Raw genomic sequence first — 27321 nt, forward strand, 5'->3', positions numbered from 1 at the left:
GAGGATGGCGAGAAGAGGCAGCTTCCGAGAGAGGGGAGGAAGAGGACGAAGAGGAGGGGGACCAAGAAGCGGGAAAGGAGGTAGGTTGCCGTGAGTGGAGAGTCATGGTAGAGTTCAAAGGAGAGGCATCAACGAAGGGGAGAAATTGCAGATGTCGGCTGAGGAGTTTGGGCAAAAGGAGGAGGCTGGAAAAGGGGCCTGTGCTGCTTGGGGAGGGGGAGAAAAAAGTGGGGAGAAGGAAAGCCTCCCAAGCCTCCGCGGGAGGAGAGCGATCCCTGCAGAGGCTTAGGATGGAAGCTGAGATTGGTGAGTTCATGTGTAACATTTGAAACTTTACATTATCTGGAATTTGCTGCTATTGCTACTACTAAGCATGATATGCTAGGTGTCATATATATAGGGGAAAGTCCTAAGAGTCATTCCCACATACAGACTTCTGAATAAACTTGGCAGCTATGGAACAGGAGGACAGATTTTCTTCTGGACTGGTGAAACAGGAAAGTTTTCACAAAAAATGAAACCCCACCCCCAAAAGTATCCTTATTAGAACTGGTGCTATTTAGTTTTCCAAGTTATCTACAGTCAGGTGAGCAGTAGGTAGCCAGGCTTGCAGATGATACCAAAGTACAGAGAATGGTAAAAATCAGATTGTAAATGTTTGAGACAATGCCAGGCTGTCTGTGGGTGGGGTGGAGGGTGAGAGGGAAGAGAAATGTGGTTATGGCATTGGAGGAAATCCCTTCTCTCCTTGTCCTTTCTCAACTCTGAAAACAAACAGGCAATTTGAGCACCTTTTAGATTGAAACTGAAGCTAAGCAGCTGGTCAGGAAAGAAGCAGAGCTTATTTTGAAAATAACCAAAGCCTTTTGGGCTAGAAACTGGAAAGTGTTCAATGTGCTTTTTTATATGATATGGCAGCTAAAATTACATATTAAAACAATTGCCAGAGCAGTAGCTGTGTTAGCAAAAGCAATGAAGAGGGGTTTTGGCATCTTAAAGACTAACACATTTTGTTGTGGCATATGGAGTGTTTCAAAGTTAAGTGTTCAGCGTATCTCACATGGATGTAGAGAAGAGCACAGTTTAAATGGCTATAAATGATCAGAAAAAAATAGTTGCACCATATTCTGGAATAAGAAAGAGGGTAGATGGCTGACTGTATCTTCTCCTAATTTTCCTGAATTGTTCCGTTTCAGAGATTATAAAAATCTAACTTTCATAGACTGTTAATAGGGAGGTGTGAGCCTTGTGAGGAGGGAATGAGGAGCCTGTTGCCCTCCAGATTTTGCTGGACTGCAATTCCCATTACTCCCTGCCAATGCAAACACTGATCAAGGAAGATATGAAACAACAGTTGAGAGTCCCAGGATCCCCCATGCCTGCAGGCTATTCTTATGATCGTACCCCCCAATTGAAATATTTAACTCTACATCCTCTCTGTCCCTCTCTCCTTTTTAGACTCAGGATAACACCGAGAGGTAGATGGGTAGAGGGCGCGAAAGTGGTTCAGGGGCACTTCCAGCCGCTTCTCTCACGCAAGCACCCTTTCCCTCACACCTTGTAACCCGCCGCGCCGTCGAGAGAGGTAAGCGAGGAGCGAGATGCTCCCCGACCTCGAAGGCGACGGCGTTGCTCTAGCCGTCCAAGATGCTTCCCTCAGCGAAGGGCGCCTGCACACTTGTCGCCGGCGGGAGGCTTCGGGGCGGCCAGGCGAGGTTCCTTTCGCTAACCGTTTATTAAGGGCCGAATGCCGCCCACCACCCAGGAGCTTAAATCTGTCATGCCCGCCGCCTTGGGAGCCGTTTGGACCCCGGCGAATTACACGCTTCCATTGGCGGCAAAATCACGGTTCCTCCTCCTCAGAGGCGACGACGCTGTTAGAGGAAAGGGCCAGAGGCGCCCTCGTGGGTTGCACCGCCTTCTTGGACCCACCAGCCATCGGCTCCGCGTGCTTCGCCGCCCTCTCGGTTCACGCAGGCGCCATAGAGAGACTTTTGTTATTTTTCGCGCCCACACCCTCCGAATAAATCCCTGAGAAGAAGGCGGAGAAACGAGGCGCGGGGAGCTTGTTCTTGGCGCGGGAAAGCAGCGCGCGTGGGACACAAAGCACCTGCTGAATTCCTCACAGGGGAGCCTCGAGGGAGAGCGGCGCGGCGGCTGACCAGCGGCGGGAGAAGGAGGGGAAAAGGCCCGCCTGGAGGGGAAAAGCCAGGTAAGCCACTGTTTTGTTCTGGAACGGCGTCGTTTTCCCGCCCCCCCCCCCGCCGCCGCCGCGGCTCCCGCGCTCGCCCCTCCCCTCGGGCCGCTCAGTTCCACGGTTGCTGGAGCGCCGGGCGGAGGACACCACCGATGGCTGCTCTCCTCCCCGCAGGGCAGCGGTGGCGCCGGTGGCGTCGGCGGCAGCAGCGGAGGAGCCTCGTCCTTCTTCTTCCCACTCCCTGCCTGGCTGCCGCCTTCCCGCGTGAGGCGAGGCCCTCCGGCCGCCCCCCGGCCCGCGCGCGAGGGGAGATATGGGGCCGGGCGGCGCCGGCGGGGGACTGGCGTGGCTGCTGCTGGCCTCGGGCGTCTTCCTGAGCCAGGCCTCGAGCCAGGCGCCGCCTCAGGGCTTCCGATACGTCTCCTACGAGGTGATCATCCCGAGGAGGATGGCGCCGCGTCGCGGGCGGGAGCCCCAAGACCTCACGTACCTCGTGGAGCTGCAGGGGAAGGGCCGCGTGGTGCACCTCCGGCAGAAGAGAGGCTTCGTGCCTCAGCACTTCCCGGTGTTCACCTACGGCAAGGAGGGAGACCTCCAGGCGGACTACCCTTTCGTCAGGGACGATTGCTTCTACCACGGGTTTGTGCAAGGCCAGCCTTCCTCTCTGGTCGCGGTCAGCACATGCTCAGGAGGCCTTAGGGGCCTCCTGCAGGTGGAAAACAAGACGTACGAAATCGAGCCGGTCCAGGCACCCACGAACTTTCAACATGTGGTTTATCGGCTGGAAGAAAAGGAAGGCGCCGTCCGCATGAGGTGCGGGCTCACTAAGGGAGATCAAAATCTCCAGGAGGCCACGATCCAGATCCCAGAGAATGTAGAGCTCAAAAGTTCCCAGGGAGCACTCTGGCAGACACATGCCAGATATGTGAAGGTTGCAGTTGTAGTGGAACATGAGCTGTTTGTCCATACTGGCAGAAATGAAAGTCTTGCTGCTAGAGAAGTACTGGATATTGTCCATATTGCAGATTCACTCTATAAGCCTCTTGGGATTCATGTAGTCCTAGTTGGACTGGAAATATGGTCACAAAAGAACCTCATGGCAATTGCTAAAAGTATAGATGAACTGCTTGATGTTTTTAATACTTGGAGAAAAACGACCTTCATCCACCATCTAAGGCATGATGTTGGCCACTTATTTGTATATAAGCATTTTGGAGATAAGCTTGGATTATCATTTGTGGGAACAGTGTGTGATCCCATTTGGGCATCTGCTGTCGAGGCATTTATTACTTCTAGTTTGTTCTCATTCACTATAACTTTTGCTCATCAGTTGGGCCATAACCTTGGCATGCAACATGATGAGAAATACTGCACTTGTAGTCAGCATTCTTGCATTATGGCTTCATTACAGAGCAACACAAGTCAGTTTAGCAATTGCAGTTTTGATAGTTATTCTACCCTAATGAATAGTGGTAGGAAACAATGTCTGTTAATTCCACCAGAGCATGAGAAACTGTATGAGCTCGAAAACTGCGGAAACAAGGTGGTAGAGAGCGGAGAACAATGTGATTGCGGTTCAGAATTTCATTGTGAATTGGATGCATGTTGCCAGTCGAATTGTATGTTGCGGTCAGGAGCCACTTGTGCTTCTGGAACATGCTGTGCCAACTGTCAGTTTCTTCCAGCTGGAACAGTTTGTAGAGAAAGGACTGACATCTGTGATCTTCCTGAATACTGCACTGGGATTTCAGAGTGGTGTCCTGAAGATGTTTATGTGCAAGATGGAGCTCCATGCTATGATGGTGCCTATTGCTATCATGGGAAATGCTCTACTCACATTCAACAGTGCAAAATGATATTTGGCAAACAAGCAACAGTTGCCCCACTAGATTGCTTCAAAGAAATAAATACGCGAGGTGACCGCTTTGGCAATTGTGGCATTATTCCTGGTGATGTTTATAAGAAATGTGAAACAAGTAGTATCTTGTGTGGAAGAGTCCAGTGCATAAATATTGATAAAGTGTCCAATCTGAATGAGCATAACACCATAATACAAACTCCTGTTAACAACAACTTGTGCTGGGGTACATACTACCCAAGTGGAATGGGCATAGCTGATATTGGAGCAGTGAGAGATGGCACACAATGCGGTGATGGCATGATATGTATTAATAGGTATTGTATCAAGGTATCCCTTCTGAACTATGACTGTAATCAAACAAAGTGCCACAACAGAGGAATGTGCAACTCTCATAAAAATTGTCATTGTGACTATGGTTGGGCCCCTCCATATTGTCTAAATGAAGGTTATGGTGGCAGCATTGACAGTGGACCTCCTCCACCTAAGAGTGGCAATTTAGGTATGACTATAAGCATTGTAATAGTTATTTTTACTGTTGTTATTGGAGCTGGGGTTGGAATCATATAAGGAATTTCACTGATAGAAGGGTTGAAATTACTTACTGTATATTACTCATTGAAGTGTCAGACTCCAGTAAGCTCTCAAAAGACAGCAAGTCCTAAAGTGTCTAATCTGACATTGCAAACACTTAGGAGATGTTGAGCTTATAAAGGATTTCACTCAGTACATTATGCTGCAAATAATGTACTGTATTTTGTTGCTTGTAAAACAAGTCTGGCCTCTCTTAGTAATTTAAAAATCTGACTTGCTATTAATTTTCTAGGCTCATCAGCTTATGAAAATACTTGGGCACCTAGATAGTAATGTTTGAGGATGACTTCCCATGGGGCCTGTTGTAACATAATTACTGTGGAGTATCACATAAACAGAGCACTCTAGTGTGGGTTGGGGCTGACCAGGGCCTGTTTAAATAGGTCCTATCAGACTGATCTTATTTGCAGGTCATGTGGAGGTAATGCAAATTGTTTATTAGGGAAATAAATTGAAACCTGACCAATTATTCTAATTGGCACCTGTGGTTTTTAAAAACAATGTACCTCTGCTCTCTGAATGGAGAAACTGAAGTTCCATGTTCTTGTTGAAGGCCAAGCATATCAGTAGTTAATTTCCAAAACAAAATGTTGGGTCCACAAGAAAGCTCATGTAACAATTTATGCATGCATTTAATAACATTCCATTGGAAGTGGACATCTACAAAGTTTGCTCAAAGAATTAAACTGGACAGTGTTTTACAGTTGCATCTTCAAGCAAATTATGTATATGCCCATTCTAATAAAATATATTCAAGCCCACAAGAATCTTTCTAAATGCCATTTTGTGGAGGCAAAAGCATACAGTGAAACTAACTTTTGTACACTGTAAATTAGACAGGATTGGAAGCTTGGAAAAAAATTGAAGTAGCAAGAGAATGCCATCCAGAGACAAACCTAGAAAGATGATACATTCAAAAAGAATTATGAACAATTCTTTTAACTGCAATAATGACAATACAATTGGTTTCTTCACACATCTGAAATGCCTTTAGGAATGAGGTAAAACATCTGACAATTGCACATTCACGAACCTCTTACTCAAGATTTGTGTAGCTCTTTAAATGATATTTAATCATGTGTAAGTGTGTTGGGAACTGCAGCATCCATTAGTAGTATAACTGACACACTGCTGCTCTATACATAACTCCAGTATGTTATGACTATTCATAAGCGGCCTCACAAGAATAAATGTAAACTCATGCTTTTGATTTGCAATGGCATACAATATAAATTCTGGGAGATTTCATGTATGGTTTTTGCAGAACACAAAAGTGCAAGCCAGCAGAGCTATGTGGTATATGTTCTATAGCAGTATTGTATGCCCTTTGAACAATCAAACATCTGGGGTGAAAACATTATTTATGGGCCTGTGTAATGTAAGAAAATTGCTCTGGTGAAACTGGTTCAATTAAATACAAATTTTGCCTTTCTGTCTCAGTCTGTCTTGCATTCTAATTTAACCGAAAGCATTCGTCTTTGACTTCCCTCTCACAAACCCTTCATCAGGACTGCATTGTTTAACACTTGGATATTTCCTGGAAGAATCAGTTTACAGTTCTTAACAGTGATACTTGCTCAGAACAGTGAGAGTTTATATATATATATATATACCACCCATCTTTCGTAATTTATCTTTATCATATTGTACAATACACTGTTTTGAATGCCCTTTACTGATGTACAACCATGAAAACTATCGCTTAGAAATTATTTCAGATTACTTAATAAAAATATTTTATGTAAAAGTATTTTTATTTATTACATTTGTATCTCACCTTTCATCCATGGACCTCAAATAAGCATACATAGATCTCATTTCCCCCCTCACAATAGCCTGTGAGGTAGGTAATAGCATCTGGTCTCAGATAGATCTTGGTGACTGTCCCTGCTAATTTCATGGCAGCATGGGAATTTTAACGTAGGTTTCCCTGGTGCTAGTTAAACACACTGCAATAGTGATGTCTTCATAAAAAGGTGTATATCAGCTTTTCATCAAGAGAACAGCAATTTGTTTTGGTATTGTGATTGGTTTTATGAATGCAAATCATTCCTGGAATAGTTGTCTACAATTACAGCTAATTTTTTGCCTTTTATTCAAAGTAATAATAGCCTCTAGACATAAATTACTGTAGATTATTTGGTAGTCATGCCTTCTGCAGCCAGTGCAATATTTTTTATTGGGACACCTCAAGGAATTTAATGAGAGCAAAGCAGATGATATCTATGAAAGTGACAGTTTGAAACTCATACAGTGTTAGAGTTGGTACAGTCCTCATTGGGCTTTGCCACTCCAGTGTCATTTATGCTGTCAAATGTTCCTGGCTACTTAGCAGACCTATTTTGACATTTTGCCGGTTGGGACTCCCTCTAGCTCAGGGGTGGGGAACTTCTGGCTCACAGGTCAATCTTGGCCCTATCAGGGGTTCCAATTTAGCCCATGAGGACATTTTCCACAAACCACACCCACCGGTGGCATCAGCTCATGGGCAGGGTTCAATCCTGCTGGGTGCTGCTTCACTAGTGGGGAGTACATTAGCAAAGTAAATCCCTGCAGAGAGCGGAATTGAATCCTCTACTCACCAGTTGGTGAGTGGAGCACTTAATCTTGCTGGGTGCTGCTTTGCCACTGCATTTTATGTAAATAACCTCTCCCTTCACCCTATAAGTCAACTTTAGCATGTGCATGGTACTGCACACTTATCAGTTACCTGACATCATTATGTCAAATAATCCAGAATGCGGCAGCTAGGCTGGTGACTGGGGGCGGCCGCTGAGACCACATAACACCGGTATTGAAAGACCTACATTGGCTCCCAGTACGTTTCCGAGCACAATTCAAAGTGTTGGTGTTGACCTTTAAATTCCTAAACAGCCTCGGCCTAGTATACCTGAAGGAGCGTCTCCAATCACATCATTCTGCCGGGACGATGAGGTCCAGCGCCGAGGGCCTTCTGGCGGTTCCCTCACTGCGAGAAGCAAAGCTACAGGGAACCAGGCAGAGGGCCTTCTCGGTAGTGGCGCCCGCCCTGTGGAACGCCCTCCCATCAGATATCAAAGAGATAAATAACTACCTGACATTTAGGAAAGTTTTTAATGTGTGACATTTTAATGTATTTTTAATCTTTGTTGGAAGCCACCCAGAGTGGCTGGGGGAACCCAGCCAGATGGGCGGGGTACAAATAAATTATTATTATTATTATTATTATTATTATTATTATTATTATTATTATTATTATTGACAGGTGTGTGGCTACTGCGTACCTGTCGAAGGTGGCCCATGGGGTGGGGGCATTAAAGATCTTGGCTGTTGAGTCAAAAAGGTTTCCTGTATCTGCTTCTAGCCAATTGAACAGGCTTACTCACTAGGCTTATCTAAATTTATATGCCTGACTAGCTTCCCCCAGCTGCTAATGCAGTTAGTGAAATCAGGGGGTATGGCTCAAATTTCAGTGAGCAGGAATTTGAAAGGGAAAGGTCAATTTAGCCCCTGGGAATGGGATTGTTTTTGTAACCAAGGGAAAGGACGGTGGGTGTTAAGAAGGGATAAGGCAATGGGCAGTGAATTAACTGTAAAATTAATGCCCTATGGATGTTTCCTTTTTAAACCAAATGTTTTTAACCAGTCACAAAATGGCTGCCACATCTTAAGGTAGAAAAAGAGACAGGGCCACAAAATGGTCAGCCACCTCATCAATGGGGAGAGGGCACCAACAGAATCCACCGCTGTGTTCGCTTGCAGTGAGAATCCATCACTTCTCCGTTTAGAACAGAATGGATGGTGAGTGTCCAGTTCTGGCATTCAGTGAAGGGGTGGGCATGTTTAAGGGGCGAAGGTATTCAGTGTGGTAAAGGCCAAACCAGTTCAAACAAGAACTAAGCAGGAAGAGCAAACATTCTCTAATGCATTGCAGTTTTGAGAGGTTACTTCTTGAGACCTTTCACAGGCATCACAGGAGGCACCATGTTGGGAACCCCCGCCATAGCCGATATCTTATATAAGTTCACAAACGAACAAAAATGAAATAGAATATTCTATCCTCCTGCTCTTGATCAGTATAAATGGTGTTCAGGGAATCATTTTCTTTCTCTGTTTGCTGTCTAACTCATTTTTATATGTCATTACCCTGCTGAAGGCCCCAGGATTCTGGCCCATAAGCCTGGCTGAGGAACTATGAACTTTATTTTAAAAATGTCAGGAAACCTGGAAATTAAGATATGCTATGGAACTTACATGTTCATTTTCACAACTGGATAGTCTGGAAGTATCAAAGAGGATGGCCAATGGCATGCACTGATTGCTTGCTTTGTCAGTGCAACTACAATGACAATGTTCTCAAATTTTGAAGAAAATGAAGCAACTTTAAGCAATGTAATATTACAGTAATTTATTTTACATAAATAAAAAATACTTATTTTAACGTCACATTAAATTATCTTCTGTATGACAATATGCCTTACAGGAAGAACTGTGTACCATTAAACAGAAATAATCTGGTTTCTAGTCTTTTATCACTATTTGCTTTCTGTCTCATTGGGTTGCTAATGAGCAAATTCAAACCATCATATCAAAGCCACCTAAAAAGCGGATACAGAGAACGGTGGAAGCAAAAATATTAATGTTATATGGACAAAATATAAAACAATCTTACCAATAAGAAGCATTTATTTATTTGTTTGTTTATTTAAAAATGCGAAAAAACAGTGCTTAAGAACTAAAAGCAAAATGCCTGCATTTTTTATCTGATATAGGTGTAAAATGGCTCAGAAGTCCATTAAATGAGATTTCTTAATTTTCTGAATAATCTCTTCTGAATAAATCCTCAAGAAAGATAACTGTACTGACAGCTGATGTGGACAAAATAATAATGCATCAAGCCATTTCAACTACATTTAGTCATGGAAATAGGAGAAAAATAAATAACTGTCCAATTGGAAATACATTACAATTTTCAAAATAAAATTGATTTTTAAAAGGGAATGTCAAATTCCCTTGTACTGAAAAAGTGATATAGATACCCCAGTTGTATAAAGTTATTGTGAAACTCCAAAATTCTGCTGATAGTTTGTCTTACATTGAGGGAGGTCCATATAGAGTTTGTAACACAGATAGGTGACTGGAATATCTATCTATCTGTCTGTCTATCATCTATCTATCTATCTATCTATCTATCTATCTATCTATCTATCTATCATCTATCTCATTAGAAATAGACCTAAAAGTCTTACAAACATTCCACCCTTTTTCATTGTCGACCAAGACAATTAAATGTATGTACCTGAAATGAGTTGCCTTTCTGCCGTTGTTCCCCCTATGCGAGCATGGAAGAGAACAAGCAAGCAGGAAGGAAGATGCATGGGGGCCAGACAGGCAAGTCATTCTATCAGTTATATTTTATTTGCACAATTGGAATTAATTTCAGGAACCAAAGTGCTTTTTTCTGTGCAGCTTTGAGCAGGAGCAGTGAACATTGTTATGGTTCATTACTGTAGCTTGTCTTCACTTACCTCACAGTTGTGAAGAATATCTCAACATTATGAATGGTCTGTTTCACCAATAAGAAAAAAAGATTGGAATAGGCCAATATATTTGTGAATTGTACTTGGATAAAGGTGACTTTTCTTCTTTAAGTTCTCAAATTTCTTAACCTAGCTCAAGGTAGTCATCTGAACGAGCCAGAAATTTAACTGATAATCAATCACAGTCAGTCCATCATTTGAAAAATAAGAATTTAGAACCATTGATGCTAAAATGGGAACTGGACATTACATTTGGCGACTGTAACCTTGGTTTAAGGAGCCATTTGGTGCCTGGCTTATATACATGAGTTTTTAACACTGACCACTACAGGTTGTTCCACTAAGCCACCTAGCAGCTGCATTTTGTACCAGCTGCAGCTACCAAACCAAGTGCAAGGGTCGTCTAATTGTAAAGTTATCTTGTCTGTGGTAAGGGGAACAGCAGATTCTAGCAGCAGAACAGCCTTTATACACAGCACATCATGATTTGATTAATCACATTCAAGTATTCAAAACCCCTTTTTAACAGCCTCTATGTTACCTCAGTGACCTCCTCCCTACCCTGAAACTTTTGTCAGTTATTAAATTAAAAACATGACAAATCCTCAGGCTATGACCATTTACTTTGATGTGCAAACTGCCATGATACTAGTCAGGGTTTTCCTGCTGCGAAAACCAGCAGGCAGGAGGGAAAAAAACAGTTATCCTGAAGACTCAACAGCAGGAATAGGAACATTGGGACATGCCTTATACTGAGTCTGATAATTGATCCATCTAGCTCTGGAATGTCCTAAGACTGGAATCTGGGTGGTGGTGGTGCACAGACATAATTCCACTGCCTATAATTTAAGCTTGAACCTTCAGATTCCCACCAAGAGCATAGCTATGGTCCATTAAGTATTGTCTGAGGAATTGGTCTGCTTATGAAGACTGACTTGCTCATGAGTTTCCTTTTACTCATGCAAAGTCTTTATTCACCAGGCATGCATTTCTGCATCTGGTAGCCAACCAAGCCTGCAACTTTAGGCTCCTGTGGTCCGGAGAACTAGGTGAATGCCTGATGTTTGTCTCAGATTCCGAGAGGAGGTTATCCACATATTAGGAGGAAACATGTACTGCTATCTCCATCAATGAGACAGAATCCAATTGATGTGGCTTAATGTTCCTTGACATGGCCCGTCTCCCTATAACATTGTGTTTGGGGAGCTTAAAATTATCTCTGAAGAGGATCACTCCAGTGAAAGCAAGATAGTAACAACCCCCAAGGAGCCTCTCCTAAATAGAGTTCATATATCTTGTATTAATATGAGGTTAGTGATTTTGGTTATCTTCCACTACCCTTACATCTTGGTCTGAAAATTGTCCACAGAACATCCTGTTCTTCCTGTAACTGCCTTTTTTGCTAACCATCTTCTAGGTTCTCCCCCACCCTTTCCATTCTCTCCCCATTCCGTCTTGTTCATAACCAAGCTCCGCCCACATTCCAAAGGGAAATCTCCTGACGGTTGCTATAGACAGAATCCTTCTCCTCTATCTAACATGCAGCCTTCTTCCTATCTTGCCTTGCACCCACAAGGAGCTTCCCTATTGAGAAAGACAAGCAAGAGTGGAGTGGTCTAGTGAATTATTTCACCGATCAAGGAAAATGACTAGCAAGCTTGCCTGGCTACTGGTGCTGATCTCATGGAACGTGTTATGTGAGAATGCAGGTCAGAAACCACCACAGGGTTTTAGATATGCTTCTTATGAAGTGATCATCCCAAGGAAACTGACTCCCCGATATGGAGAAACTCATGATGTCACATACCTGCTGCAGATTGAGGGGAAGGGTCATGTGGTGACACTCAGGAAAAAGAAGAGCGTTGTCCCTAAACACCTCCCTGTCTTCACATACAGTAAGGATGGAGAGCTCCAGGTGGACTATCCTTTCATCAAAGATGACTGCTTCTACCATGGCTTTGTACAAGACAAGCCTTCCTCTAGGGTCACCCTCAGCACTTGCTCGGGGGGCCTCAGAGGTCTGCTTCACTTAGAAAATTACACCTTTGAAATTGAACCTGTTCAGGCACCTGGTACTTTTCAACATGTGCTGTACAGATTGGAGGGAATCGAAGGTGCTGTTCGCATGAGGTGTGGGTTAACAGAGGAAAAGCAAAGGAGCCAAGAGGCCATGTTCCAAAACAAAAGAAAAGTATTGACTGAAAGTGCTGCTAGAGGAGCCTGGTTGCCACACACCAGGTACGTAGAGGTTGCAATCGTGATAGAACATGAACGATATGTCAGGTTTGACAAAAATGAAAGTCGTGTCGCTAGGCAAGTTATGGATATCATCCATACTGCAAACTCAATGTATGAGCCACTGTCTCTTGAGCTGTCTATAGCTGGCTTGGAAATATGGACAGAAAAAAACCTCATAGAAATTGTTAACAGCATAGATGACACTCATAATATGTTCACCCACTTTTTAAAAAGTTCACTAAGTAAACGTATACAACTTGATGCTGCTCACTTATTTATATATAAGAGTTTTGGAAGTACACTTGGATTAGCGTACACAGGAACAGTTTGTAACCTCCATTGGGCATCTGGTGTTGAATCATATGTGACTCCCAGTTTGTTCCTTATTTCTCACACATTTTCCCATGAATTAGGACACAATCTTGGAATGCAACATGATGATAAATACTGTACTTGTAATCGAAGTTCTTGCATAATGGCTGAATATCAAACAAACTCTGATAAGTTTAGCAACTGTAGTTATAAAGAATATTTCAACAGAAGAAACAGGCAGTGTTTGCTAATTCCACCAGACTCCACTAAAATATATAAATTTGCATACTGTGGAAATGAAGTAGTGGAAGATGGCGAGCAATGTGATTGTGGTTCACCTGATCAATGCAAGTTGGATCCATGCTGCCAGTCTAATTGCATGTTGAGTCCAAGTGCTGCTTGTGCTTTTGGACAGTGCTGTGTTGAGTGTCAGTATCTTCCAGTTCATAAGGTTTGCAGAGAACAGGTCAGCAGCTGTGATCTCCCCGAGTACTGCAACGGGACTTCAGAATGGTGTCCTGAAGATGTTTATGTACAAGATGGTGCCCCGTGTAGTGACGGGGCATATTGCTATCATGGGAATTGCACAACTCACACTAGGCAGTGCAGAATGATCTTTGGCAACAAAGCAACTGGTGCATCAAAGGATTGCTTCAGTGAAATGAATGCTCAAGGTGATCGCTTTGGCAACTGTGGGCTTAGACATGACACTTATAAGAAATGTGATACTCAGAACATCTTGTGCGGCCGAATCCAGTGTGAAAATGTTGATACAGTACCTTCTTTGGAGGAACACAGCACCATAATTAATACGCCTCTTGGCAATAGGCATTGCTGGAGTACAGATTACCACGCTGGAATGGAGATACCCGATATTGGAGCAGTGAGAGATGGGACTCCTTGTGGCACAGAAATGATGTGTATTAATAGGGAGTGCAAGAATGTGTCCCTCTTGAAATATGATTGCAATGTCACAAAGTGTCATAATCGAGGAATATGCAACACCTACAAACATTGTCATTGTGATGATGGCTGGGCCCCTCCAGACTGTCTAAAGCAAGGTAATGGTGGCAGCATTGACAGTGGACCTCCACCACCAGGGAACACTTCAAAACGTAGCATCAACATGACAGGAATTATAGCAGCAATTGTATTTCTTGTTCCTACTATTTTTGCTGTTTTGGGGCTTGGTATTTATTTCAGGAAGCGTCTGAGAGAGCGGTTTGTAAAAAAACCAGAAAAAACATATGAAGAAGGTGTAAAAGAGGAAGAAAATCCTGTCCCAACTCAATCAGAGAATTGAGCAATACACTGAATGTGTCAAATAGATGTGCAGGAAATAATGGACAGTATTATGCAGCGATACATTTAAGTTTCTAAAGTTTTTAAAGCCCTTCTTCATTTGTCTACTAGGCACAATAGGACAGAACTCTAAAATGTGTTGATGTTGTCTGCAGTCTCTAACTCTCAGAAGTATCTCCCTTAAGCCTACTGGGGAAAAGAATGTGGAGGAATGCTAAATACTTTCAGCAAAAGCCAGGCTCTGAATAAAATCCCATTCTCACAGAAACCAACATAACCACTGATGTCATTTGAGTAACTGAGGTGATAACCTAAAATATGCCTGTTGTAGAGCAGGTAAAAAGCCAACAAAACACTTTAACAGCTGAGCATCACAACGTTACATAATCTTAGTGATTCCATGTCTTCATATCAAAGCAACTGAAGAATGCAGAGAACCGTGGAAACAAAATGTTAAAATGACAAAATGTTGATTTGTTTATCTAATTTATTCTTCATACTTTAAAGAAGGTAATCCAAAGTGATTTATAATATAAAAAACCCACATACTGTACATTGAAACCAGCAGAAAATAAAATAAAAACCAAAGATAAATGTAAAATAAAATCCCATTTTTAAAAGGCGGGATTAAAACATTCCAACCATTGGAGACCACAGATAACTAAAAACAAAGGTCTAGCAAAAGAGGGGGGAGTTTTTGCTTAGTGCCTAAAGCTATTTCTTCATGATGCCAGGTGAGCCTCCTCAGGGGGAGCATTCCATAAGTAGGGAGCCACCACTGAAAAGCCCCCTTCTTGTGTTGCCACCCCCCAGAACTCCGGAGGAGGAGGCACAAGAAGAAAGGCCTCAGATTATTATTGTAGGGTCTATGCTGGTTTATACGGGGAGAGTTGTTTCTTCAGGTATTTGGGTACTGAGCCACAATAGGCTTTGTAGGTCAAAACCAGCACTTTGAATTGGGCCCAGAAACTGATTGGCAACCAGTGTGGTTGGGCCAGGATTGGTGTTATGTGCTCAGACTGTTTTGCCTCCGTGAGCAACCTGGCTACTGAATTCTGTACCAACTTCTGAATTGCCTTCAAAGACAGCCCCATGTATAACACATTGAGTAATCTAACCCAGAGGTCATCAGAGTATGGCTGGCCACCAGCCAAAGCAGATGGAAGGCACTTCATGTTACCAAGGCCACTTGAGCCTCAAGTGACAGCAAAGCGAAGTTTCCAGAAGTATCCCCAAGCTATGTAACTACTCCTTCAGAGGGAGTGTAATCTCATCAAGAGCAGGCCATTTCCCATCCATCCAGTCTAGAGAACCATTCACTTCAGTTTAATCTGAACTGAGCTTCAGTTTATTGGCTCCTATCCAGTCTATTACTGAGTCAAGACATCAGTCATGCACATCCACTGCTACACTTGTAGATGTTAAGAAATCCAGATGTGCCATCAACATATTGCTGTCAACGTACTGCAAGACTCTGGATGACTCCACCCAGCAGTTTCCTGTAGATTAACATCCTGTAGATTAACATGTTTAACAGCATGGGGGCCATGCTTGATCCCTAAGGAGCCCTGCATTGAAGACTTTGTGAAGCTGAAAAGCACTCTCCAAGCATCATCCTGTGGAAATGACTATCCAAGTAGGACGAGAACCACCGCAAAGCAGTGCTGCCCACCCTCACACTGGGACAACTGCTCCAGAAGGATACCATGGTGAATGGTATTGAAGGCCGCTGAGAGATCAATAGGATTAACAGGGAATTAACACATTCTCCCATCCCTCTCCTGACGGAGGTCATCATACAGCATAACAAAAGCAGTTTCCATGGCCAAACAGACCTAAACCTTGATTAAAATGGATGCAGAAAATTGGTTTCATCCAAGAGAGCCTGGCTCTGGCTCACAACCAGTCGCTCAAAATATACAAGTAAGCGTTTATTTCTTTGTTTTAAAAGACAAAAAGCAGTGATTAAAAACACTGAAAGTACAAATGCTAACATTTTTTTATCAAAGTAGGTGTAAAATGGTTGAGAAGTCCTAATGTTATGAATAATTTCTTCTGAATAAACCCTAAAGGGAGATTACTGAATGTTGCTATGGACAAAAGAGGGATGTTTTAATCCTTAAGTTCCAAAGTTCTGCTAATAGCGGACTGATCTTCTTACATAGGGACCAATTTCAGTGTTGCACATAGAGGTGACTGGATCTCATCTCATCTCTCTCTCTCTCTCTCTCTCTCTCTCTCTCTCTCTCACACACACACACACACACACACACACACAAACGGAGTTGCAAATATTGGCCACAGATACTGCAGCTGAGGGAGGAAGGAGCTTCAATGCTCTATTCCACAGCATCCCAGCTCTTCCCTTTTCAGTACAGTTGAAGGTGAAGCAGCCTGCAGAGGAAAAAGGGGAAGGTGGAAGCAGTATTATGTATTTAAATCAGTTTGTATGTGTGTGCTGTATAATGTTGTAACTCTTTGTGACAAGTTCAATTACATATTACTTTTCAAAACTGATTTGAAGTCCCCCCCCAACAATCAAGTGGTATATAAATTTTATTAAATAAAAAAATAAACACTTGCAGTTGCCGTCATCTTTTTTAAAATCAAAATTACATTTAAAAAGAACTAGATTAAGTCAGTAGGGCAGAGACTCTTAATCTCAGGGTTGTGGATTTGAGCCCATGTTGGGCAAAAGATTCTTGGATTGCAGGGGGCTGGAGTAGAAGACCTTCATGATCCCTTCAAACTCTACAATTCTATGATTTTATGATAAGAGAGTATTTTAATTTCTTTATAAAAATGTATTCTGCTTAATATATATTTAGAGTGTGACCCGTAACACTCAGTAAATCAAAACAAATCTATTTGTCACAAATAAAATTGATTTGTCATGAAAATAAAAGAAAAAAAATATTCTGGAAATCCATTATCATGTTTTAAATGCAATGGAATTTTTAAAAGCCATGTCAGATTTCTGGTGTTGAAAGTGCCTTAAAAGCTTCAAAAATAAGTCATGCCAGACCAATCTGATTTCTTTTTTTTGATGGAATTACAAACTTGGTGAATGAGGGGAATGCTGTGGATATACCGTATTTTTCGCTCTATAACATGCACCTGACCATAACACGCACGTAGTTTTTAAAGGAGGAAAACAAGAAAAAAATATTCTAAATGAAACAGTAGATGTATGATTTTTGTGGTTCATGCTGTGGCCACAGACATGTGATCTGATGGTGAGTTTGGGGTGACCCAGTGCAAAAATCCTGAGGATCCATGTGGATCCGTGCTTTGTAACCACGTTTTAAGTGGGGAGGGAAGGAAAAGCACTCAAGGGATAAGGAGCACGCGTGGGGTGGGTGGAGAAGCAGCTTTTCTGCGAGCTGAGCAGGGAGGGAAAGAGCACTGTTGCTTTAAAGGTATACTTAAGGTATTTGCCCTGTGCCTGGGGTTTTTTCCATTTAACAGTTTGCAGCCTTTTTCTTCGCTCCTTGTTTTGAGGCAGAATAGATTTGAGCAAGTGAGGAGGACTTGGATTGCAGGGGATTTGCTATTAGCTGTGTAAAAGCTCTCCTCCTTGCAGCCTTCTACTTTGTTTGTACAGGTGGCTACTGGTATCAGGTTCAGTTTGAGTGATAAGCAGCCACCAGCAGCAATACAATGGAGCACAAAAAGCAGTAGGGGCACTAGGACCCAGACAATGCTCAAATCTATCCTGCCTGAAAACAGCTGAGAAGCGGGGGGGGGGGGGGATAGCCTTTTCTTTTACTTCCTGGTTTTCACTGCGCTCGTGGCTCAGAGCTCCAGGTTGGTTTTGGGTATTTTTGCTGCTGGTTGCTTAAACTTTATCCTTCCTGATCCAAGCCCTCCTTTCCCTCTGCAGCCTCATTGCTCCATTTAGAGAGCGCTGGGACCTTTGCTAGCTGAGGCTGCAGCAGCTGTTACCGGCTACTTTAAAAGCGCCTGCTGGCTTTGAACTGCCTGCCTTCTCCCGGCTTGCTATGGCTCCCGTCTGTCCCTCCTCGCGTGTAAGCGGCTGCTGCCCGCTTTGCTGGCATGGCTCTCCTTCCCTCCCTCCTCCTCAGCTCCTCCCCCTCCTCCTGGCTGTAAAGCAAGCAAAGCTAGAGCTGTGCAAAGCCCTGCAAGCGGCTCCGCTTTGCTTGACTGACGGCAGCCATGGCTCCGGTCGAGTGCATTCGCTCCGTAACACGCACAGGCATTTTCCCTTACTTTCTAGGAGCAAAAAACTGCGTGTTATGGAGCGAAAATTACGGTAGTCTATCTTGATTTCAGTAAGGCGGTACCTATTTATCTACTTGCACTGGTATGCAAACAATACTGCCAGTGGTAGTTCATGAGGAAGCTCAGGCTCGATGACCTGGGTCTGCACTAAGAGACAGCCAAGATGGTCTCTGGCCTCTTCAGCAGCCTCAGCGTTTGTAGCTGGACTCATAACTACAACATAACTAATGTAGTCATAAGCAGTAAAGAGAACATAAAAAATATACAACCAAACTGAACAATTTCCACATAAATCACAAGATCTATAATAAAGATACAAAAAACCAGCAACAGCAGCAACCACCACCCCTCCCAACAAAATCCGGCAAACAACACCCCAGCTCAAGGGTGTGTTCAGCAGTCTCAGCTTTTGTAGCTGAAGTCAGTCAGGGCCCCTCCCTCCTAGGTCAGGTGGGAAAAGGCTGCAAGGCAGAGAGCAGGTTTTCCAGGACTCACAGCCAAGAGTCACCGCCAAGATGCCCTTGGGATGAGGGGCAGCTGCCCTCTATGCCCTGCATGTGTGTTGGTGGGGCAAGGAGTGAGCCACCTCAAAATGAGTAGACACATTGGAGAATTTTGAATGTGAGCCTTTTCACTCACCTCACAGAGTGTTTGTTGTGGGGGAGGAAGGGAAAGGAGAATGTTAGCCGCTTTGAGACTCCTTAGGGTAGTGATAAAGCGGGATATCAAATCCAAACTCTTCTTCTTCTTCATCAAAAGGAGCACGTATGCAACAGCTACAGTGTGACTCTGTGGACCAGATGGACAAGTAAAGACTTCCTATAATTTGTTTTAAAAACACCTTCATATAAAATTTATAGCATTTGATACAAACTACTCCAACCTGCGGGTGGCGCTGTAGGTAAAACCTCAGTGCCTAGGACTTGCCGATCGCATGGTCGGCAGTTCGAATCCCCGTGGCGGGGTGAGCTCCCGTCTTTCGGTCCCAGCTCCTGCTCACCTAGCAGTTCGAAAGCACCCTTAAGTGCAAGTATATAAATAGGTACCGCTTTCTAGCGGGAAGGTAAACGGCGTTTCCGTGTGCTGCGCTGGTGCTGGCTCGCCAGAGCAGCTTCGTCACGCTGGCCACGTGACCCGGAAATGTCTCTGGACAGCGCTGGCCCCATGCCTCTTAAGAGAGATGGGCGCACAACCCTAGAGTCGGACACGACTGGCCCGTACGGGCAGGGGTACCTTTGCCTTTGTTGGGAAAAAGCACCAATGCAAAAGCCAGCTCCAGATTGCTGGAATGCAAAACAGGATGTTGTGTTTTGCAGATCTACTGTTGGAGGAAAGGTGGAGCCTATTCTCTGTACTGAGCACCGGATGTTAGCTCAGTGTGTCATCTGACCTGTGCTGGAAGTACAGGGGAGGAGTTGAGACTCTTCTAATGGAGTCTGAAGGGTGCAGTCACATTTCTATGTTCTGTTGAGTGACAGGAATAAAACATGTAGAAAGGACTCCTGTCTGTCTCATTTCTCCTCCCTGGGAGAATGCAGGGAGGGAGAGAAAAGCAGAGTAGCGGAGGGTGTGTTCTTCACGTCTGATTGATGAGGAGAATCGCCGGAGTTATGACCTAGCCTGCCGGGAGACGCAGCAGAGAGGTCGTCAAGTATCCAGCTTAATTTCCTCGGGGGAGGCCAGGTACCTCTGCCTGTGAGCTGAGATACTAATAGCCTTTACCTTTACTCCAACCTGCATCTAATATCTTATTGTAAATTTATGAAATCTATGTATTTAGGGCGTTATACAAATTTAATAAAGTAATAATAATTAAAAACTCCCCCTTTGTCTTACCTGCTATTGCTGCATATTTCTGGCCAAATCTCTGTAGAGCAGGCAACTTGCTGTTCACATATCCTGCTTCCAGCCCTTCAGTGGCACAAGAAATACTATATCTATACCAAATTTGTTCATGACAAGGCCATAGGAACTCCTACTAGCGCATAGCTGTCAACGTCTCCCTTTTTCTAAGGGAAATTCCCTTATTCCAAATAGGATTCCTCACAAGAAAAGGGAAAAGTTGACAGCTATGTGACTAGGTATTCTTCCATTGCCGTGCACTTAGTTCCCATGATTACCTGACACTATGGTCCTCAGCCTATCAGCACTCCTTTCTGTTCTTCCTGTTAAGTCCCCTGTCAGGCACTCTGACCCGCTTCCCGCTCGCCCAGTCTCTGCATTCTATTCTGTCCCTAACCACCAAGGCCCGCCCACATTCCAAAGGTAAATCTACAGACGGTTGCTATCATCAGAATCCTCCTCTCTCTATAGGAGTCTCCTTCCCATTTTGCTTTGGGCCCACAACAGGCCATCCCATGGGGTGCCTTAGTGCATTCTTTCACCTGTCAGGGAAGATGACAAGCAGTCTTCCCTGGCTGCTGGTGCTGATCTCATGGAATGTGTTGAGTGAGACTGCAGGTCAGAACCCTCCACAGGGCTATAGGTATGCCTCCTATGAGATGATTGTCCCAAGGAAATTAACCCCCCGATATGGACAAAACCCCCACACTATCTCTTACTTTCTGCATATTGAGGGGAAGGGCCACATCGTGAAGCTCAGGAAAAAGAAGAGCTTTGTGCCTAAACATTTCCCTGTCTTCACTTACAGCAGGGAGGGGGACCTTCAGATGGACTATCCTTTCATCAGAGATGACTGCTTCTACCGCGGCTTGGTAAAAGGCCAGCCTGCCTCTCGAGTCACCCTCAGCACTTGCTCAGGGGGACTCAGGGGTCTGTTGCACTTAGAAAACCGCACCTATGAAATCGAACCTGTTCAGGCATCTGCTACTTCTCAACATGTGTTGTATAGATTGGAGGAAATGGTGGGTGCTGAACGAATGAGGTGCGGGCTAACAGAGGAAGAGCAAAGACGCCAAGAGGCCATGATCCAAAGCACAAATAATGTAACAGTTCAAATTGATGCGAGAGGAGCCTGGTGGACACATACCAGATACTTGGAGGTTGCCATTGTGATAGAACATGAACGATATGTCAGGTTTGACAGAAATGAAAGTCGTATTGCTTTGCAAGTTCTAGATATTATCCATGCTGCAAACTCAATATATGAGCCACTTGCTGTTGAGTTGTCTATAGCTGGCCTGGAGATTTGGTCAGAAAAGAACCTCATGAAAATCGAAGACACAATAGAAAAAACACTGCTCAATTTTGTCACGTTTGTAAAAAAGTCACTAAGTAAACATATACATCTTGATGCTGCTCACTTATTTGTATATAAAAGTTTTGGACCTACACTTGGATTAGCGTACTTAAGATCAATTTGTCTTGCCCACTGGGCAAGTGGTGTTGAGTCATATACGACTCCCAGTTTGTTTGCTTTTAGTGTTATATTTGCCCATGCAGTAGGACATAATCTTGGAATGAAACATGATGAAAAACACTGCACTTGTGATCGACATGCTTGCGTTATGGCTGCATATGGAGTAAACACAGATAAGTTTAGCAATTGCAGTTACAAGGATTACTTCTCAGTAAGGAACAGACGGTGTTTGTTAGTTCCACTAGACCCTGATCTGATGTATAAATTTGCATACTGTGGAAACAAAGTAGTGGAAGAGAAAGAGGAATGTGATTGTGGCTCAACAGAGCAATGCAAGTTGGATCCATGTTGCCAGTCTAATTGCATGTTGAGTCCAGATGCCACTTGTGCTTTTGGAGAGTGCTGTGTTGAGTGCCAGTATCTTCCAGTTCATAAGGTTTGCAGAGAACAGGTCAGCAGCTGTGATCTCCCCGAGTATTGCAACGGGACTTCAGAATGGTGTCCTGAAGATGTTTATGTACAAGATATGTACAACCCACTGACAAATACCCCTTCCTCTTGGTTCATGTGGGAACCAATGACACTGCAAGCAATAGCCTCCAGAAGATCAAAAGAGACTACGAGGCTCTCGGCAGGAAATTGAAGCAACTAAATGCACAAATTGTCATCTCATCTGTCCTCCCAGTTGAACGACGTGGCCCAGGGAGAGAGGGGAAAATAGTGGAAGTGAACAGCTGGCTTCGCAAATGGTGTAAACAGGAACGGTTTGGATTCTTAGATCACGGACTGCAGTTTCTTGAAGATGGACTTCTGGCAAGTGATGGGCTGCACCTCACAACGGTTGGGAGAAATGTTTTTGCCAAAAATCTCAGAAACCTCATCAGGAGGGCTTTAAACTGACTAATGTGGGGGAGGGAGACAGTGCTCCTGAAGGTAGGAGTCTATCAATTAATGAAGATGATCATCCAAATGTCATAGACCAAATGGAGCAAACAGCACGCGGACCTAGTGGTGGGAGGAAAAAATCCTTAAATAAGAGACACGGGGGAATGATTAATGGACTTCAATGTCTGTACACTAATGCGCAAAGCATGGGAAATAAACAAGATGAGCTTGAGCTCTTGGTACAGCAAACTAAATATGACATAATAGGCATCACTGAAACCTGGTGGGATAAGTCCCACGATTGGAATGTAATAATGGGGGGATACAATCTATTTCAGAGAAACAGACCAGACAAGAAAGGAGGAGGAGTGGCGTTATATGTCAGGGATGTGTATACCTGTGAAGAGATCCAAGATTTAGATCCTCAAAGCCAAAGTGAGAGCATTTGGGTCAAAATTAAGGGAGAGAAGAATAACAGAGACCTCATTGTGGGAGTTTACTATAGATCCCCAAGCCAAACGGAGGGCATAGATGATGCCTTCCTGGAACAGATGGCCAAGCATGCAAAAGGAAGGGAGATAGTAGTAATGGGGGACTTCAATTACCCGGATATTTGTTGGACGTCAAACTCAGCCAAGAGCATAAGGTCAAACAGATTCCTCACTGGCCTTGCAGACAACTTCATTGTCCAGAAAGTGGGAGAAGCAACAAGAGGAACAGCCATTTTAGATCTGGTCCTAACCAATGTTGATGACCTGGTTAGTGGGGTAGAAGTGGAAGGATCATTAGGCGCGAGTGATCATGCTCTTCTGAAGTTTACTATACAGTGGAAAGGAGCAGCCAAGCATACTAGGACTCAATTTCTTGACTTTAAGAAAGCCGACTTCATAAAACTTAGGGAAGTGCTGGGTGAGATCCCATGGACAACAATACTAAAAGGAAAGGGAGTTCATGATGGCTGGGAGTTTGTTAAGAGGGAGATACTAAAAGCACAACGTCAGGCAATACCAATGAGACGGAAACATGGAAGGTGCCTAAAGAAGCCAGGGTGGCTATCTAAAGAACTTTTAACTGAATTAAGATTAAAAAAGGATGTGTACAAAAAATGGAAAAGGGGGGAAACCACCAAAGAGGAATTCAAACAAATAGCCAGCACATGTAGACACAAAGTCAGAAAAGCTAAAGCACAGAATGAACTCAGGCTTGCTAGAGAGGTTAAAAGCAACAAAAAAGGCTTTTATGGGTATGTTCGTAGCAAAAGGAAGAACAAAGAAACTGTGGGGTCACTCAGAGGAGAAGATGGTGAAATGCAAACAGGGGACACAGAAAGGGCTGAACTACTCAATGCCTTCTTTGCCTCAGTTTTCTCCGATAAAGAAAACAATGCCCGACCTGAAGAATTTGGAGCAAATGATTCAGCAAAGGAAACACAGCCCAGAATAACTAAGGAGATAGTACAAGAATATTTGGCTAGTTTAGATGTATTCAAGTCTCCAGGGCCAGATGAACTGCATCCAAGAGTATTAAAAGAACTGGCAGATGTGATCTCAGAACCACTGGCAGTCATCTTTGAGAATTCCTGGAGAACAGGCGAAGTCCCGGCAGACTGGAGGAGGGCAAATGTTGTCCCTATTTTCAAAAAGGGGAAAAGAGAGGACCCAAATAATTACCGCCCAGTCAGTCTGACATCAATAGCAGGGAAGATTCTGGAGCAGATCATTAAGCAAACAGTCTGTGAGCACCTAGAAAGGAATGCTGTGATCACCAATAGTCAGCATGGATTTCTGAAAAAGAAGTCATGTCAGACTAACCTGATCTCGTTTTTTGACAGAATTACAAGCCTGGTAGATGAAGGGAACGCAGTGGATGTAGCCTACCTTGATTTCAGCAAGGCATTTGACAAGGTGCCCCATGATATTCTTGTAAAGAAGCTGGTAAAATGCGGTCTTGACTATGCTACCACTCAGTGGATTTGTAACTGGCTGACTGACCGAACCCAAAGGGTGCTCATCAATGGTTCCTCTTCATCCTGGAGAAGAGTGACTAGTGGGGTGCCACAGGGTTCTGTCTTGGGCCCGGTCTTATTCAACATCTTTATCAACGACTTGGATGATGGACTCAAGGGCATCCTGATCAAATTTGCAGATGACACCAAACTGGGAGGGGTGGCTAACACCCCAGAGGACAGGATCACACTTCAAAACGACCTTGACAGATTAGAGAACTGGGCAAAAATAAACAAGATGAATTTTAACAGGGAGAAATGTAAAGTATTGCACTTGGGCAAAAAAAATGAGAGGCACAAATACAAGATGGGTGACACCTGGCTTGAGAGCAGTACATGTGAAAAGGATCTAGGAGTCTTGGTTGACCACAAACTTGACATGAGCCAACAGTGTGACGCGGCAGCTAAAAAAGCCAATGCAATTCTGGGCTGCATCAATAGGAGTATAGCATCTAGATCAAGGGAAGTAATAGTGCCACTGTATTCTGCTCTGGTCAGACCACACCTGGAGTACTGTGTCCAGTTCTGGGCACCACAATTCAAGAAGGACACTGACAAACTGGAACGTGTCCAGAGGAGGGCAACCAAAATGGTCAAAGGCCTGGAAACGATGCCTTATGAGGAACGGCTAAGGGAGCTGGGCATGTTTAGCCTGGAGAAGAGGAGGTTAAGGGGTGATATGATAGCCATGTTCAAATATATAAAAGGATGTCACATAGAGGAGGGAGAAAGGTTTTTTCTGCTGCTCCGGAGAAGCGGACACGGAGCAATGGATCCAAACTACAAGAAAGAAGATTCCACCTAAACATTAGGAAGAACTTCCTGACAGTAAGAGCTGTTCGACAGTGGAATTTGCTGCCAAGGAGTGTGGTGGAGTCTCCTACTTTGGAGGTCTTTAAGCAGAGGCTTGACAACCATATGTCAGGAGTGCTCTGATGGTGTTTCCTGCTTGGCAGGGGGTTGGACTCGATGGCCCTTGGGGTCTCTTCCAACTCTATGATTCTATGATTCTATGATTCTATGATTCTAAGATGGTGCCCCGTGTAGTGATGGGGCATATTGCTATCATGGGAATTGCACAACTCACACTAGGCAGTGCAGAATGATCTTTGGCAACAAAGCAACCGGTGCATCAAAGGATTGCTTCAGTGAAATGAATGCTCGAGGGGATCGCTTTGGCAACTGTGGGCTTAGACATGACACTTATAAGAAATGTGATACTCAGAACATCTTGTGCGGCCGAATCCAGTGTGAAAATGTTTATAAACTACCTTCTTTGGAGGAACACAGCACCATAATTAACACACCCCTAGGCAATAGGAAATGCTGGAGTACAGATTACCACGCTGGAATGGAGATACCTGATATTGGGGCAGTAAGAGATGGGACTCCTTGTGGCACAGAAATGATGTGTATTAATGGGGAGTGCAAGAATGTGTCCCTCTTGAAATATGATTGCAATGTCACAAAGTGTCATAATCGAGGAATATGCAACACTTACAAACATTGTCATTGTGATTATGGCTGGGCCCCTCCAGACTGTCTAAACCAAGGTAATGGTGGCAGCATTGACAGTGGACCTCCTCCACCAAGGAACACTTCAAAACATAGTGTCAACATGACAGGAATTATAGCAGCAATTGTATTTCTTGTTCCTACTATTTTTGGTGTTTTGGGGCTTGGTATTTATTTCAGGAAGCGTCTGAGAGTGTGGTTTGTATAAAAACCAGAAAAAAACATATGAAGAAGGTGTAAAAGAGGAAGAAAATCCTGTCCCAACTGAATCAGAGAATTGAACAATACACTGAATGTGTCAAATAGATGTGCAGGAAATAATGGACAGTATTATGCAGAGATAAAAAGACAACAAAACACTTTAACAGCTGAGCATCACAACGTTACATAATCTTAGTGATTCCATGTCTTCATATCAAAGCAACTGAAGAATGCAGAAAACCGTGGAAACAAAATGTTAAAATGACAAAATGTTGATTTGTTTATCTAATTTATTCTTCATACTTTAAAGAAGGTAATTCAAAGTGATTTATAATATAAAAACAAACACATACTGTTCATTGAAACCAGCAGAAAATAAAATAAAAACCAAAGATAAATGTAAAATAAAATCCCATTTTTAAAAGGCGGGATTAAAACATTCCAACCATTGGAGACCACAGATAACTAAAAACAAAGGTCTAGCAAAAGAGGGGGGAGTTTTTGCTTAGTGCCTAAAGCTATTTCTTCATGATGCCAGGTGAGCCTCCTCAGGGGGAGCATTCCATAAGTAGGGAGCCACCACTGAAAAGCCCCCTTCTTGTGTTGCCACCCCCCAGAACTCCGGCGGAGGAGGCACAAGAAGAAAGGCCTCAGATTATTATTGCAGGGTCTATGCTGGTTTATACGGGGAGAGTTGTTTCTTCAGGTATTTGGGTACTGAGCCACAATAGGCTTTGTAGGTCAAAACCAGCACTTTGAATTGGGCCCAGAAACTGATTGGCAACCAGTGTGGTTGGGCCAGGATTGGTGTTATGTGCTCAGACTGTTTTGCCTCCATGAGCAACCTGGTGTGATGGCCTGGGAATCTGATTCAGAGGCTGAACTGGCTGAGCTGGGGCAGGGCCTTGAATCTGAAGCGCCTGCACCTCTGCCGGATCCTCAGGAGCAGACACCAGATGAATCCACTCTGGCTCCGGAGGTGATTGATGACCCATTGCCTACAGGTGCGCCTCTCCCAGCCCTGTCAGGGGAAGGTGAGCCTCCCCCTGGGTCCAGTAACCCTCCAGCCTCTCCTGAGCTGTAGAGGCTCAGGGCAGAGAGGCGGAGGGAACTGGTTTCTCTCAGGAGGAGTGC

General features: G+C 43.8%; 2 protein-coding genes and 2 pseudogenes across 4 annotated transcripts; all 4 read left to right on the forward strand.

The window, feature by feature from the left end:
* Positions 1-305: 305 nt before the first annotated feature.
* On the forward strand, positions 306-6081 carry LOC309533511 (disintegrin and metalloproteinase domain-containing protein 21-like). The gene has a single exon (XM_082224925.1). It carries the CDS (start codon positions 2511-2513, stop codon positions 4623-4625), a length of 2115 nt encoding a protein of 704 aa, XP_082081051.1. The 5' UTR covers positions 306-2510; the 3' UTR covers positions 4626-6081.
* Positions 6082-11813: 5732 nt separating this feature from the next.
* Positions 11814-14297, forward strand: LOC309533462 (disintegrin and metalloproteinase domain-containing protein 20 pseudogene; annotated as a pseudogene). The gene has a single exon. The product of its transcript is annotated as a disintegrin and metalloproteinase domain-containing protein 20 pseudogene (transcript).
* A 1545-nt stretch (positions 14298-15842) lies between these two features.
* LOC309535957 (disintegrin and metalloproteinase domain-containing protein 20 pseudogene) lies at positions 15843-26729 on the forward strand (annotated as a pseudogene). Its single transcript, XR_014224522.1, has 3 exons — positions 15843-15943; positions 20913-22109; positions 26726-26729. The product of XR_014224522.1 is annotated as a disintegrin and metalloproteinase domain-containing protein 20 pseudogene (transcript).
* LOC309535962 (disintegrin and metalloproteinase domain-containing protein 25-like) lies at positions 20659-27068 on the forward strand (the record flags this gene model as incomplete). The annotated part of the gene is made up of 2 exons (XM_082229498.1): positions 20659-21034; positions 25503-27068. 2 exons carry the CDS (start codon positions 20659-20661, stop codon positions 26192-26194), a joined length of 1068 nt encoding a protein of 355 aa, XP_082085624.1. The 3' UTR covers positions 26195-27068.
* Positions 27069-27321: the final 253 nt, after the last annotated feature.

Source organism: Podarcis vaucheri (genome assembly GCF_965113315.1).
Source record: "Podarcis vaucheri genome assembly, chromosome: 1".
Lineage (NCBI taxonomy): Eukaryota > Metazoa > Chordata > Lepidosauria > Squamata > Lacertidae > Podarcis > Podarcis vaucheri.